At 32.5% G+C, this 15,903-nt stretch overlaps 2 protein-coding genes across 2 annotated transcripts; both read right to left on the reverse strand.

Moving 5' to 3' along the window:
- Positions 1-2,559: 2,559 nt before the first annotated feature.
- On the reverse strand, positions 2,560-3,848 carry LOC110012467 (uncharacterized). Its single transcript, XM_020696309.2, has one exon. It carries the CDS (start codon positions 3,553-3,555, stop codon positions 2,836-2,838), a length of 720 nt encoding a protein of 239 aa, XP_020551968.2. The 5' UTR covers positions 3,556-3,848; the 3' UTR covers positions 2,560-2,835.
- Positions 3,849-4,489: 641 nt separating this feature from the next.
- On the reverse strand, positions 4,490-9,041 carry LOC105168461 (zinc finger protein CONSTANS-LIKE 15). The gene is made up of 4 exons (XM_011088552.3): positions 7,999-9,041; positions 6,856-7,056; positions 5,019-5,266; positions 4,490-4,908 (listed from the first exon to the last, which is right to left on the reverse strand). Exons 1-4 carry the CDS (start codon positions 8,722-8,724, stop codon positions 4,806-4,808), a joined length of 1,278 nt encoding a protein of 425 aa, XP_011086854.3. The 5' UTR covers positions 8,725-9,041; the 3' UTR covers positions 4,490-4,805.
- Between the last annotated feature and the right edge of the window lie 6,862 nt (positions 9,042-15,903).

Below are 15,903 nucleotides of genomic sequence, written 5' to 3' on the forward strand. Positions count from 1 at the left end.
AGTTCTGGTCTCAACTGTTGCTTCAGAATCCGCATTTAGTACCTGTAGTCATGTTCTTGATACTTTTATGAGCTCTTTGTTTACTAAAATAGTTCAAGCACTTATTTGCACTCAAGATTGGCTTCGGAAGATTCCAAACCAATTTAGCATTGAAGAGGATTTGAGTGAATGGTTGAGAAAGGAACTTTTTTATTTGTTCTTGTATTTTGATTATTGTTCGATTCCGTATGCTCTAATATCTACTTGTCTAACTATTTTCTATTTTATTGTAGAGTTAACTAAATTGAGAGTTGATTCAACAATTATTAACATTTAATGGTGCTACTTCTTGTAAATTTTTGACAAAATACTTTTTTATTTTTCATATATTTTGATTATTGTTCAATTACGTATAGTCCCCTTATATTCTACATGTTTAATTATTTGTTCATAAGAAGTATATTTTCTTGCTTTTATTTGTCCAGGAACAAAGTGCTTCTTTTGTTCATTGTGCTTCTTTAACTTTTCTTTCATTGTATCTATTGTTCATTGTGTTGCTTCAACTTTTGTTTCATTGTCCATAGGTGCTGATGCTATTTTGCTTAGGAAATTCTTGCATTGTTCTCCTACTTTCTGTTGTCCAATTTAAGGTCAGATGTATGTAAAACTTTGGAAGGTATTTTAGTTATGTAGGATATTGCAACTTGAAGTTCTTTGTACAGATTTTGTCAAGCAGTGGCAATGTCCTTGGGTTACAAATTGATGAAATTGCCTCAGTCTTCAGATGTATATTGGAGGGGAATTACTATTCATCCTCAAAATATTTTATGAGGGGAAAATAAATTTGGTCCTTTAATTTTGTCTTCGATTAATTTTGGTCATTATCATTATCAGCTTTTTACTATTAATTTGCAAAAATATGTAAATTTGATCCAATTTAGGATTTTTGCTCAATTTTTGCTGGAATCTATCACGTGTCCGCTGGAATTTCCACCTAAGCAATGAAGTTGATGATGTGACGTGCACTTAAATAATTAAAAAATTTTGTAATTCATGGGGTTTGACCTTTACCACTTATGCTATAACGAGTATTATAAGCTCAATTATGTTGTATAACCTATATATATGTAGAAGTATTTCAATATAAATCGATAACAATATTAAAATATATTAAATATTTTTAAACAACTAATATATTATATTATTTGTTTTGATAAAAAAGTTAAACCTAAAAATATTGAGATTTTAGCAGAAAAATATATTTATGTACTTGAAAATATATTGTTTTTAATGCTTATATTTATATATTATTTTATAAATTTATTATTGTATATTGTATGTTTAGAAATATTTACAAATCTGTTTTAAATTAATAAATATGTTAATAGACAATATATATTATGTATTTTAATAAATAATGTATTACTTTTTAATGCTAAAATTTAATATATTTTACATAATTATTTATTTTATAAATTTATTATTATATTGTATGTTTTCAAATATCTATAGACCTTTATAAAATTAATAGATGTGTTAGTAGAAAAAATATATCTATGTATTTTACAGAATAATGTGCTACTATTTAGATATTTGCATAATCATTTATATTAACATAATATGTTTAACAATATTTAATACATTAAATATATTATCAATCTATATCGAAATATTCTAGATACATAGATTATATTGGATAGTTGAGATAAATGGTGAAGGGTTTAAATGCTATTTTAATTGACTAAGGGTCAAATCCCATGTGCAAAAGAATTTTTCAATCATTCAAGTTCATGTCAGATTATCGCTACATGACACATGGCAGATTTCGGCAAAAAATTGAGCAGAAATCCTATATTGAACCAAATTTATGCATTTTTGTAAATTAATGATAAAAAATTGATTACGATAATACTCAATGGATCAAAATTAATTGAGAACAAAATTAAAAGACCCATTTTTTTCCCAAGTATATACTTTTACCTTGCTTTCTATTGAAGCATTGGAAATGAAAATAGACTTACATGCTTCTTCAAATACCCTAACTGGACTAAACGAATACTCGAATCTGAGGCGTACACCATTTAATCAATTTAGGATTGGGTCCGTTTTTACATTATCCAACATATCGGGTACCAGATCTGTTGCCCACCCCTACAATTTTGTACACTTTCATTATTATGGGTATATATTATTATTTGGTTTTTTCCTTAAAAAAGAAAAAAAGAGATACAAACTAAATTGTATACGCAGAAATTGGGGTCTACTTCTTAAATTGTGTTAGACTAATATGCTCTGGTCAGCTATATTCAACTTTACTGTCACCCTCAATGCAAAACTTCATTTGACTTAGAATTATTGTTCAAACGATTTTGTACTATTTAGGTCCACTTTCCGAAATACATACATTGGATTGATGTACTCTGGTCTATTAATACTATACTAGCTACCTTGATTTGATTTGTTCAACTTCTATCTTGATGATTTTGGACTAATTTGATCCAAAAGTGATTCTAATAATTTGTGTATATCGTACATCTAATTTGCTGAGCTACTATCTTGACCAGAATTTAATCAAATATATCATCAATGCTACCACATCCATCAACCATTAATTACTAGAACAAATAATTTCAAGATCAATAACAAGACCAAAGATAAGATGAATAATTTAGAAATCAATACAAACAATCAAAAAACCTAGCAAAAAGAAGTTGATTCATTCTTCTAGATATTTTATCTAATTATTTATCACACATCGTTGATATCGATATGATTTTTTTTTAAATTAAAAAATATAATTATATTATTAAAACAGGAGTCACATACAATATGACATAAATCTACGTGCAATAGTTACTAGAGAAAACGTCTCATCGGCCAGCCCGCTTCACCATTCGGGATTTCCATCTCGACAGGCTTCATGACGCAATATCCGGTTCTGGAGCAAGATCCCACCACTCTCCTCTTCTCCACTTGCTCTCTCTTGCGCAGATTCTGCCTGTTTATGATGGCTCTGAGCCTTTCCCGTCTGTAATGGCTGTTCAAAGGAATTGGGATGGCATCAAGCCCCATCAGCCTCCCTACCACCCCTGGTTTGCACCAAATCACACTCTCCCCGCCGACCACAGCAGGAAACGATGATGATGATGATCTCTTTTCTGCTCCCAACTCGTAGTTCTTAACTCTGAGAGGGGCCAAGTTCGTGAACGAAGACCGGTACATGGCGTCCTTCCCGTCGAGGGAAAATCGAGGGTACTGATTCAAGGCGGTTCTTGCGGTTCTCAGGATGTCGGAGCTGTTCACGCACGACATCCTGTGCTCGACTCCTTTGTACTCCTCCTTCCTGGCCATCTTCTCCTCCATTTCTAACTGCAAGATCATCTCCTCCAACGTGGGCGGCCGTTCTCTGGAGGGGGAGTCGACGAACGATCGTTGTCGTTGTCCCGTGCCCAGGTGGTCGAGTTTTTGCTGGTGGAGAGTCGACGTTGAGGCTTCTCCATTGCAGAAGTTTCTGAAACCCTTTCTCATCTTGGCTCCAAATGAGTTCTTGAGAAGAAACAATGACAAGTCCTTCATAGTTTAGGTTTCTTGTTCAAGAATCATGGTTGGAGAATGCAATGACCTCTGTACGAGACAGTACTGACGATGGCGTGCATATGAATTGAATGAGAGAACGGTGTATTTGATTTTCTGAGACATGGCTTTAAAAGCAGTCACATGAGGGAGGGGAGGAGAGTTTTAATCACAAGTTTCCCAACTCCCATAACACATGAAAAGCTTGTAAAGATACTTATGGCTTTTGGGTGGTTCATTTACACTAATTTGTTGAGGGCAAGAGTTTCAAACTTTCAAGCTAACTACTAACAATAATGTCTTTTTGTACTATTTTTTTTTTTTGGTTGGAATCGTTTATAATATTCATTCACAAGTTGAGAACCACTATCCACTTCGATCATCTAAAAACATGATAATTACACTGACATGTATTGGTATATAGGAAAATTTACGCAAACTACTTCATCATTTATAATTACACTGACACCTCCGGTCAATCAATAAAGTGATCACAAAGAGCAAAAAATATAAATATCCCTTCAGTAACCGTTGATTAAAAATGAAGTTATCTTTTTCGGATTCCTGCTCAAAATTTCAAAATGACGTTGTTTCCCACAGAGTAGGGTAGTGTTGAGGCGGGGAACAGCACAAGATGTGTGACAAATTTAAGGGGTGAGGGTAGATAGATAGATAACATGAACCCACGAGATTGGCACACAATTCGCTGTCGCATTAACATTTTGGTACAATGGGATTCATGTGAATTTGGCAATCGGGACCACACCATACTGATGGCAAGCCACGGCTGGATTAAGTTTGTTTAATTCTTGGCGTTGTGGAAGGTATGGGTACACAGAGAAGTCATCTTCGTTCGTCTTTATGACCTGGGCTTCGACAGAATTTTATCACGGATTCATATAGAAATGTACATGTAAGGGTAAAGTGGAAAGAAACGTGTAAGTAATTAGCTTAATCTTCTTGTCTCAAAAAAGATCGTTCAGAACTACAATACGTTCCATCACCTAACTGGAACCGAGTTCTTATCAATAAGATTGCTAAGCTCTCACATCATCATGCCCATAACTCAGTACAATGCTAACTGCACATTAACTTTCTATAATTTGGCACGATAAATTATCAGAACAAAATGCAACAAGATAAACCACACAACATTTTGTTCAAAAGAGAGAGTTGCTGCATGAAATTATACATATAAACTGAAAGTAACGAGTATGTAGTATGTACATATAGAGACAACCAGCTCGCTCTACTCATCCGGTCACAGCTTCACTAGCTTTAACAAATCGGCCCTTGACTCGCTTCCTAGTATCAGCTCTTGCTTTTCTTGATTCATACCGTATATGCTTGTCATATCTGGAATAAGTATCATGCCATGACCGATGAAAAGTGCATAGAGACTTCATTGGGGGGAAAAAGATATCCATAAAGCATATGGTGAAAGGAAATCAGGAGAAAGTAGATACCTCCGTGTTTTCTTCTTTTCCTTGTAACGTTGCATCGCGTTGCCTCTATTTTTTGCCAGCAGCTCAATGTCAGCCTTTGTCATTGCAGCCGCCACACTTTCACTTTTCATTAAAATGGACTGATCCATGAACTGGAAATCTTTTGAGGGTTTACTAAAACCCGAACATGATGACGGCCTTGAGACAGGTAAATTGTTGCTTTCGGATGTCGCAGGCCCCTGACTTGGTGTTCTGTTATTTGAGGCACTCTGCATTTCCAGGAATTCACAGAAGTTTGATCTCCAAAATTGTAAGCAGCAAGAACAAAGAAATGCAAGACAATGTATAATTAGCATTTTAGCTTTTTACTTCACATAAAAATATATATATATATATATATATCATCTTAGTGAACTCTTTGCACCAGTTTAGTTTTAGATCCCATGAATATGTTAAGAAACAGAGGCATAACCTTGAGGAGAAAAGAAACTTGGACAAGGTAAGAGTTAAATCTCCATATCTTTTAAGTTTGAATGTATGATGAACACATTTCATTCCTATGACAATTTATTGAACTAATTTGAATGTACAGAAGAAAAGTTATGACAATATCAGACATCAGTTTACCTGAGAAATGGGAATAAAGGCAAACAAATGGCTCACGTTTTCCCAATTACCCATCTATTAAAAGTTTTAGGAGTTCAAGGAATTAATATTTGGCACACCCATACTCCATAGCCATGTCAGATCCAAGGAAAAGATACTTGTACAAGTGAACTCTTGAGCAACAAATTTCCTGCACAACTTATTTAGACATTTACCTATGTAAAACAGGTGTATTCCGTTCACATTTCCACTTTCCTTTTACCAAATTTATAATCATGCACAAGCTGCGCACAACACTCTGTTTCTTGTCATGCATTTTAGTTTGGTTAGTAAAGGTTTGAAACCCAATATTATTCTTCTCATGCTCAACCTTTGACTTAAATCGAACATAAATGCTCTGCAATTATGCAAAAACATTAGGCAACTTCTAACATAATCTGGCATTTAAAACATTTTGTGTAGCAAGGAATGTCTCACTAACAAATAAATCAACATGTAAAGAAAATTCCTTTTAAGATCAAATCATAAATAAGTTTTTTAAACAAGTTGGACTAGTTCAACATAAAATAGCATACATCATAATATATTTATGTATTTTAAGATAGCATGTTGTCAAGAAATGTATGCATAATCAGTCACCTCATAAAGTGTGCTGGAAAATATGGAAAACCGAAATACTAATAACCTAATAGGTTACCAACATTTTGTTTCATGTATAGAAATTAGGATGCTAAACAGAAAAACATTCTCCCTCCATATCCAAATGAAACCTCCTACTTTGACTGGAAAAGGTGTTGTAGGTGACAGTTGAAATCATAATTAAAAAAAATGGTAATTCCATACTATCCTTAAAGGTAGTGATCTCTATTTCAAATGAGATGAGACTTTTGAGAATAAAATTCTGTTTTAGGAAATGAAAGTTATTTTGGGATGTGTCTTCGAAAGCATATAGGAATTGCTAACTTCAGGACATAGGAAGAGTAATCTTGGATAGGTAAAGATGGAATATATTAATAGAGTGAAGATGGAAATGGAGTCTAATTCTTCAAGTTCCAATCGACCCATCGTCATCCAGAATGCAAAAAGACATTGGCGGGTAGCAGTTTGGGCCATAAGTTCCAGTCTCCTTCATTAAATATATGAAAGAGTCGACTTGTCGGGCTACAACTTGCATAAGTTAATCACAACATGAAGCACTAATGGGAAGAATTACTTGAGATAGATAAGAGATGGCCATAGAAGAAATGCTTACACTAAAGGGAATCATATCCTCATGTGCAATTGAGCAGTTCGCTCCAGAGAGGTCCACCCTTATTCTCTTTGCACCGGATGCTTCTTTCAGTAGTTCTCCATAATTTTTCACAGTGTACACCATGTCACTGCCATCATATTCTAGCTCTAGGGGGCTGGACTCCTCATGGCCCCTCAATTGTCCCAGATTGAAGTCCCATATCTGCAAAATCCAATGCAACAGAGATATCAGCAGAGAACAAAAGGCCTATAAAGCAGCACATATGAAAATTAAGACGGGTGAGATTGTGCTTCAGGAAGCAGTATTGAGATCCATCAGTTTCTCAAAATACGTACTTTCTTGAAAATTTACTTCATTTTTGGGAACAAAATTATGTCCTCACATGATTTTCTAGCTTAACATCATTGAGAATGTTATCACATACAGTCTGTCAGACACTAAGTTTAATACAAAACAAATAGTACAAGCTCAAGAAGAAGTAGGAACTAAGTACTCATCAAAAAGTATAAGACTAACTTTGGGAAGTGATGGAATACATCAAAATCATCAGTTACAGGTATGAACATCTAAAGGAGTAACAAGGAAGATGAAACTAACAGGGATATTGAATTAGCAATGTACACAATACCCCAAGTATCTTCCGGGGTATTGTGTTTGCGGACACAGTCAGAAAAGCCATAGATAATATAACAATAGACCTCCCTAATAACAACACCAGACAACAACAAATGCTATACATCCCCAAATCCTAAAAACAACTAAAGAACAGATATAAATAAATTGAGAATGGGAGTTCATATAACCTTTTCCTCAAACGCGAATGGGATTTCTGCAACTTCCAGTTCAAACCTTTCAATTACAAGCATCCAAAAAGTGATGCCGATATACTAGAAAGTGCCCGTAGACAACATTATAACACCATTAAGATATCAAGTAATACCCCACAAGTTACACATTATTCCTTCAATATCATTGTTCAGATATGCATAAAGCATTAAGACAAGAATTCAGGAAAAAGAGTTCATACAAAAGATAGACATCTTCCCAGAATCTGTTTTCAGCTTTTGTATCGAAAAGGAAAAAGACCACAAAGAATTTATAGCATATGTGAAAATGCAGCAGCCAAGAGCAGATCGAATCTACCTGTGCGCTGTGATCACATGTCCTGGTGTTCCACAACATGTTGCTTTCCTCTTTCGAATTCTCCAAAGTCTGCATCATTAGCAATGACGTAAATCCTCCACCCTGCTGCTTCTGTTCTTGCGGTTGCTCCTCATACTGTCCACACATATTCTCCTGCGGCCGGGCGCTGCTTGGAGTCGGCGGTCCTACCTCCTCCCCGCTACCACCGCCAGCGCCGCCACTATCCGCCAACAACTCCAACAACTGCTTCAGAATAACCTGCTTCTGCTTCCCACAGTTGGGGCTCTTCTTCTTCACCAATTCACCCCCATAATTAGAATAAATCACCGAACTGGCATTCGGCACCATCAGCTCCTCCAGCAACCCTCCCCATTCATACGACGTCGTTTTCTTCTCCTCAATCTCCAAACCCCAAGCCGACGCCAAATCGAAGGCCGATGGGCACCCCGAGAATCCCTCAACAGGGGACCGATCGTGCGCAGATGACACCGCGCAGCTGCCATGCGCATCCCAATCACACTCCTGGCAGAGAACAAGCCCGTCGGTGGCGCATCTGATGGAGGCCGGCTCGGCGGCGCAGTTGTCGCAGATCTGGGAACGCAGGTGCTTCTTGGCGAGGGCGTTGGCTGAGTGGACGTGCTGGTCACAGGACAAGCATAGCTTGGCGCTGTCCGCACGGCAGTAGAGTATGGCCGGCCGTTCACCACAAAAATCGCAAGTCACCATCAAGGAAACAGCTTCCCAGAACCCAGAAATGCAAATCTTGATTGATGGACTACAGAGTAGACTCCGGAAATTCGAGGATTGAATTCTTGAAATTCCAAAACAAGAAAGGAAAATGGAGGGACATGTGCAGTGATAGAGTAGAAAATTGTTGAAAATCTATGTATATATAGAAAGCGGAAGATCCAAGATTTGGTGGGTTAGTTCAAACTAGCATCTTATGTGGAAGATTGAGTGTTAGTTGCAGAGATTGCAGCAACGAAAGAGGGAAGAAGTACATTACATATATATACACACACACACACATCCATTCATCAACAGAGTGGCAGAATTAATAACATATTCTCCTTTTTCCCTTTCTTTTTTTTTCAAAGTCTAATTTTGGAATTGTGTTTGGAGGATGTACGGAGTGGGACCACTCGTAAAATATCTTTACCTTTTTGCTGAGCTGGCACCACCATCTTTTTCTTTTTCTCTTTCTTTTCTAGATAATGTCCTTTTTCTTTTTCTTTTGTTTTCTCCAAATAATTATAGCTTCTTCCTTAAAGTTTAATCTAATTAAACTTATATTTTTGTGTTTTCAAAATTTCTTTTAATACTATTAATAGTTATTTACATTTATTCATTAAATCTTTAATATTTATTTAATTAATTTATTACATATTAATAAATCTTTTCTGACTATTTCATTGTTTGATGTGTCCATAATTCTCTCGTCTTAGTTTTGTGTTTCTACACACGACACCACTTGATACGAGCAAAAGTTTGCTCATTCGAATAATTTCAACTTGAGATCATTAGGCCTAACTCTTCACAAGTCCTAACAAAGGCATCTGTAATAAACACATTAATACTCCAATGTTTAAATCAATATCTGATGATAAACATAAAAAGTGAACTGAAATGCATAATGTAAAGTAGGAATTCAGCGTGAAGTTACGTGCACAGTGTTAAGAAAATATTACCTTTTAGAGAGAGAAGTGGGGCTCTTTTTATAAATTAACAACGAATAGTTTACTTATTAATTAGCTCGACGCTAACTTTATAATCAAATTTTTCGTAACTATTAAGCTATTTTCTTATAGTGAAATAATAGTGTTAGACCTCATCTATAACAAAAAATAGAACACTCACACAAATACGCACACACCGAAAAACTAACTATTTTTTTCATTCATCCACTACTTTTTGTCCAATAATTAAATGTTTTCTCCGACAGGCTTTAAACAATCATACTTTAATTAGCAATGACTAATTGTTAGCATACAATTAAAATTGAATATTATTACATCCACGATGTGAGTTTAAATTCTCGTCAAGATTTTTGATGGAGTTAAACTTACATTTTGATTTATGCATTGAGTCTCATCTGATTAGGTTTTTGTTCTTAGGACCAACATGTTAATTATAGGGTGTCGCTCCGACTTCCTAATTTACTCTACTAATATATCACTGGCATTGAATTTCATAAGGATCACAAATTAAAATACAAAATGTTAAATAATTATTATCTTTTAAAAAGTGATATTATTATAGATATATTCAAAGGAAAATAAGGCTAGTCATATTTAGACCCTCCTCTAAAAATGCAAAGTTACGCATTTTCCTAAAAAATTCCAAAGTTATACTAACACCTTCTCTGAAGATTTATTATTTATACCTAACTCATTTCATTAGGGTTTAGATAAAAAATACTGAAACTAACAAAAAAAAAATGAGGAGCAAATAAAAAATGTATGTAATTTTTTTGTCAGCGTTAGCATTTTTCTTTTCCTAACAAAAAGATGTCAGGTGAAAGGAAGAACTTTCAAAAAGGGTGCGAGTGTAATTTTAATTTTTTAAAAAAATATATAATTTTATATTTTCGAAGAATGTCATAATTAGCCCAAGAAAATATGAGCATTAGCAAAACTAAATTGTAACTAGTTTGGATTTGGAAGGAAAGAGTAAAGAGAAGGAATAGTCTTTTAACTTTTCGTACTCGCATGACTTCTCACATGTATGTTTAACTTGTTATTTCTTTTTTTATTTAATAGTATTGTTTAATTTGAAAATAAATGATGTAATTAATCATATTCAATAAAAAAAAAATTTCTCCTCTACTAAGATAAAGTATTCATTGTTTTTTACTTTCTCATTTAATATAATTTAAGTTACCAAAATTTCTTCTTCCTCTTTCTTAATTACTATGTTCTCTAAATTCAAATTTTCAGAAATCATATTATAAGTCATGAATGGACCATTTTACCCTTATTCAAAATACATACATACGTACATATATGACTTAGAGATTTCATATGTGATGTGGGCTTCATATTGTAAATAATGAAATATATACTCGTCACGAAATGAAGAAATGATCTTACACTCTAAGGTTCTGCATCTTCTGATTAGTGTCGGACTTGGTTGGCCTGACCTAATCCAACCTAATGATTATTTAATACCTTAGCCATTTGACTTATCGCGGATTAATGGCCTTACAGTCGTTTATATCACATTGGCGTGACCATTTTAAGTGGACCGAACTCGTAAATATTTTGGCTCCCATATGCCAGATATGTTACGATGTTCACACATTCATTGCATTAATTTTAGCCGCATACCAACCTCGACTCTCTTAAACACCGAAAAACTATAATTGGGGCTTACTCAGTGTATCACTGACCTCTGATTGTATTTAAGAAATAGAGTTGAAAAATAAATCAAATTATTCGAAGCTTGTTTGAACTTAATTTGTCAAACTTAGCAAAAGAAACTTGAACAAAAGATTTGGTTTGATAGAAACTTCTAAAGTCTGTTCCAACTTGATTCAATTAATACAGAATTAATAAAATACATTTAAAAATATCAAATTATTCGAGCTCGGTTTATGTTTGATTCAATTACAGCTCATTTAAGCTCAATTATGTCAATAATAAAACCAATTCAAATACAATTTTAAAACTTGATAATAATTCAAATAAAATTACATAATAATATATTCGGCTCGATTCGAATTATTTATGTGCGTATATATGGAAGAAAACATTTATATATATATATATATATGGATAGCCAACTCAATCTGAATTGAGTGGGGTTTGACACAAGCGTGCAAAATAAGCACAAAATATGGTCCGACAATCTCCTTTTGAGGTCGTTTTCGCCTTTTAATCTTCTTACAAATAAATTGAGTTCATAATTGTCAAACACTTTGTCTACGACATTGCAATTGCCATGAGCAGCATCACTATTACTGCTACGTACTATTGGTTCCCTACCCAATCTTTAGGCTTGCAATTATTGTCCACTACCAACTGTGCAGGGAGATAGAGTACTTGATGTTTGATTGGGATCCAAATGCTGTATTTGAATTTTGAATTTATTATTATTATTATTCTTTTTTGGTAGGAAGAATAATAAACGTATAGGTACGAAATTGTAATTCAGAAAAAAATACATGTGTGTTAGAGTTTTGGAAAAATATAATTTGATTATTTTTAAATGAAAGTATACTGATCCGATTCAAGTAAATGTTAAACTTGTTGATCAGAGCGTCCTAACCAAAATGATCTGATACTTAAGTTATTTCGAATATACACTTCAAAGATATAATTATAGTATAAAAAATATCGTGCGTCACCTCAAGGGTATTTACAGGGTCACATTTTAATACTTGTACGGATCTAGCTGTCTACATGCCAAGAGTTGGGCAATCCTAATTCTCAGATGACCATGTAAGATTGGATCGAACGCAATCCGGTGGAGGGCACTCGGATCTTCTACTGTACATCTAATGAGTTTTGCCTCTTTTTTACGGTAAATCTTTATTTACTCCAACAAATAATAATTAATGAATTATATTCTCAACATCTATTAGTAATTACATCAAGACTTAAATTAATAATTCAACATATTATTTTCAGAAATAATTAAATAATATATCTTAGGAAAAATAAATAATTGTGATCTGATCTCTACCAAGTCTAGAATAGGCGTGTGAGGAGTGCTTTAATTTGGTGGTGCTGTAGAAGGTGCTAAACAAATAATGCCTTGCCTTTGCCCTACACTGAATTATTTAGATGGAATTAATTAACTATGTCACTAAACCAAATTATTGTTCCTGTTGTCTTTCATTTATTCATCATTATAACTGTTGTTTTCATTCTTCTCATAATTACATATACCCTACTCGTTTACCGACCAACTCAGAACTGTGTTTCCATAGTGGTTACAATTTGCAGCTTATAATCCCGTTGGAATTATAAATATACCTAAATATTTATTGTGTCCACAAAATAATTTCTATTACTTCAAAGAATATGGTTAATTTTAAAAGTTAGCTACAATCTGCATTTGTATAATCAATTAAAAAAATTAAAATTTTAGTCACGTAATTTATGGAGGGTGACATTTTCTGTCCTACAAGAACTGATTTTCATAATTTAGTCTCAGCTATAATTTTAAAATTGGCCGAAAAATTACACGTAACTTTATACCTGATCCAATTAAATTACAGTTTTAGTCATGTAATACAGAATTAAATTATGAAAATCGATTTATGCAAGATAAAAAAACGCTACTCCCCTTAATTAAAAGACTAAAATTACATTTTTTTTCCTATTATAAATTTGAGAATTCACAAACCATGTTTTTATTTCAAAGTAAATTCTCTTATTATCAATCACACAATGGTGGGACCAAACTGGTGCATCATTAATTAATTGCTAGTGTGGTAATAATAGAGAACTAAGGTGCAAAAGGAACAAATTAATTATATATGGTATAGTGTTAAAATGAGATGTCATTATGAAGATTATGGGAATTAGGTTCAGACAATAATTTATGTAACATGTTACCAATATGGACAGAAGAAAACATTATTATTTTAAACAAGAGGGAGATATTTTGTTTGTCTGAATATTCCTTAATTCAAAGATCACTGTATCAGTCCTTACCAGTGAACATGCACAAAATCTTCATCAACTGCTAATTAATTAATTAAAAGGGTAATTACATTCACAATCTTTGAAATTATATTTAGTCACACCAACACCTTTTATTTTATTTAATGAAATTTTACAGAATCATCATTTAAGGTACAATGATTGAAGGGGTACGTAATATATATCATGTAATGAACTAAGCCAGATAAACAATTGCAGTGTGAATTAATAAGACTATACATATTATCAAAAGTTCACTATTGTCTATACATGCAAAAATATATAGAAAACTATGCTTTTATAGCTGCCAAGTTGATATATATATATATATATATGTATGTAGAGAGAGGGGGGGGGGGGGATAGGGGGTGCAATTGCATGCATGTTGTCACTCCTGTCCACGTTTAAGTCTTTGTATATAGCAAATGATAATTTGGTGGATAAGTATTATGATGATTGATAATCTTGTAAGAATGCGTTGGGTGGGACCCATTTCCACTACTGTCAATCGCTTCAATGCAAACAACCCATGTACTAACTCTTCTCTTTCAATCACATTTTTTTTCAAAATTAAATTACCATTGACTTCGCATAAATTTTGTTATGTATATAAATTTTTTTATTATTTAAAAAATTAATGAGCATTTAATAAATATTATTTTATGATAGAATGTTGTAAGAAGTATTTGTTAAATGATTATTCCTTTAAAAATATTTAAAATTTTCTGACAATAAGTGAATATTTATAATTATAACAAACATTAAGAGAGTAGTCATTTGTAATTTATTTTTTTTAATTAATTTGCCAACATATGTAAGTTAAACTTTATGTTAGTAATTAATTTGCATATATATTATTGTTTGAATGAGAGTGATGTCCGTCGGCAATGCAATAGGAAAGCACGTTGAGCCCAACATTAAGTAAAACGTGATGTCCAAAGTTGGAATATTCTTTGATAATTTTAATACATATATAATCTAAACTATTAAAAAAATAATTATTTAATATTTAATATCTTAATACACTTCCTCTTATGTATAAATCCTAAACATGAAACATTTATTTTATATATGGGTGACAATGATCGATGCAATCCGAATCCAATACCTTTTTCTTTGCCCTGGTTCTAGTACCATTTTAAACGACCACCTCATCTAAAAGTTTAAGTTGTTAAATGGGACAATCTTTTAATATAATTTAATATCTTAACATCATTAATTTAATATTCCCAAGATTTAGGCAAAACTAGACTTAAATTCATATATAATATTAAATAAATAATTATGTTATGTATCAAAAGAAATTATAGTATTAATTATGTAAGTATAGGGATGATAGTTTTAGTTTTGTACAAATCCATTTTACTAATATTATCCTATAATTTTAAAAATTTCACAAAGTGATGATAAAAATAGTGATCAATTGCTTAAACGATCTGAAAAGTGCACACAACATATGCACATGACCAATTTAATTAGATGCACAATTATCCTTAAAATTATATGATAAAAATATCAAAATAAATTTATATAGAATTAAAATTACCATTTCATAATGAAAAGATTAAATGTATTTGTATGTAGCAAAGTAGAGTGATATGGTCCACCCACCCCATCTGCAATGTCTACCCTAATTTGAGGAGCAAGGATTTTGATAGGAAATGGATCTGGAGATCTAAGGGACAGTATTCTCTGTTGGTGCAAAAAGTTGAACCCTAAAAGGCATGTAATAATTTTGATGGTAGGGTCAAAGTGGGGATGAGAATTTTTGCAATAAGATGATTGAGTTGTGGGACCCTATCTTATCCTTGTCAATCAAGAGAGGCAGAATTGTAAATAATTCGAATTCAACAGATTAAACTATTGTTCAGATGTATTTAAAATTATATTTAAGTTACATTTGATTTTTGATCTAATCAATTTTAAATAAATTTTAATTTAATCAAACATCAATCAAATTTAAGTAATTTAATATTTTATATTTATAATTTTTTTAAAAGTTATTTAAAATAAATTAATTTAAGTATTAATTTTTCTAAATATTTAATTTTTTTTATATATTTTCAAACAATCTCAACTTTCATTTCTACTTATTTTATAACTTTCTCAACAACATGACTCCTCAATCAAAGTAGAAATAAATGTTCTATTGATTGGGATTTTTTTTTCTTTTATATCTAATACATTCAAATTCAAACAATTATTAAAAAATAAGACATTATTATGAAAAATAAATCATATACCCACATTTGCAGCT

This window comes from Sesamum indicum, linkage group LG8 (genome assembly GCF_026168435.1).
Source record: "Sesamum indicum cultivar Baizhima isolate 11 linkage group LG8, ASM2616843v1, whole genome shotgun sequence".
NCBI classification, from domain to species: Eukaryota; Viridiplantae; Streptophyta; class Magnoliopsida; order Lamiales; family Pedaliaceae; genus Sesamum; species Sesamum indicum.

Bases quoted from the DNA above. Each gene is read 5' to 3' on its own strand.
- LOC110012467 (XM_020696309.2), bottom strand. From the start codon at position 3,555: ATGAAGGACTTGTCATTGTTTCTTCTCAAGAACTCATTTGGAGCCAAG.
- LOC105168461 (XM_011088552.3), bottom strand. From the start codon at position 8,724: ATGGTGACTTGCGATTTTTGTGGTGAACGGCCGGCCATACTCTACTGC. The intron at 7,057-7,998 runs GTAGATTCGATC...TGGATTTTGCAG, and splicing joins CATGTGATCACAGCGCACAG to ATATGGGACTTCAATCTGGG. The intron at 4,909-5,018 runs GTATCTACTTTC...TACTTATTCCAG, and splicing joins GAAAAGAAGAAAACACGGAG to ATATGACAAGCATATACGGT.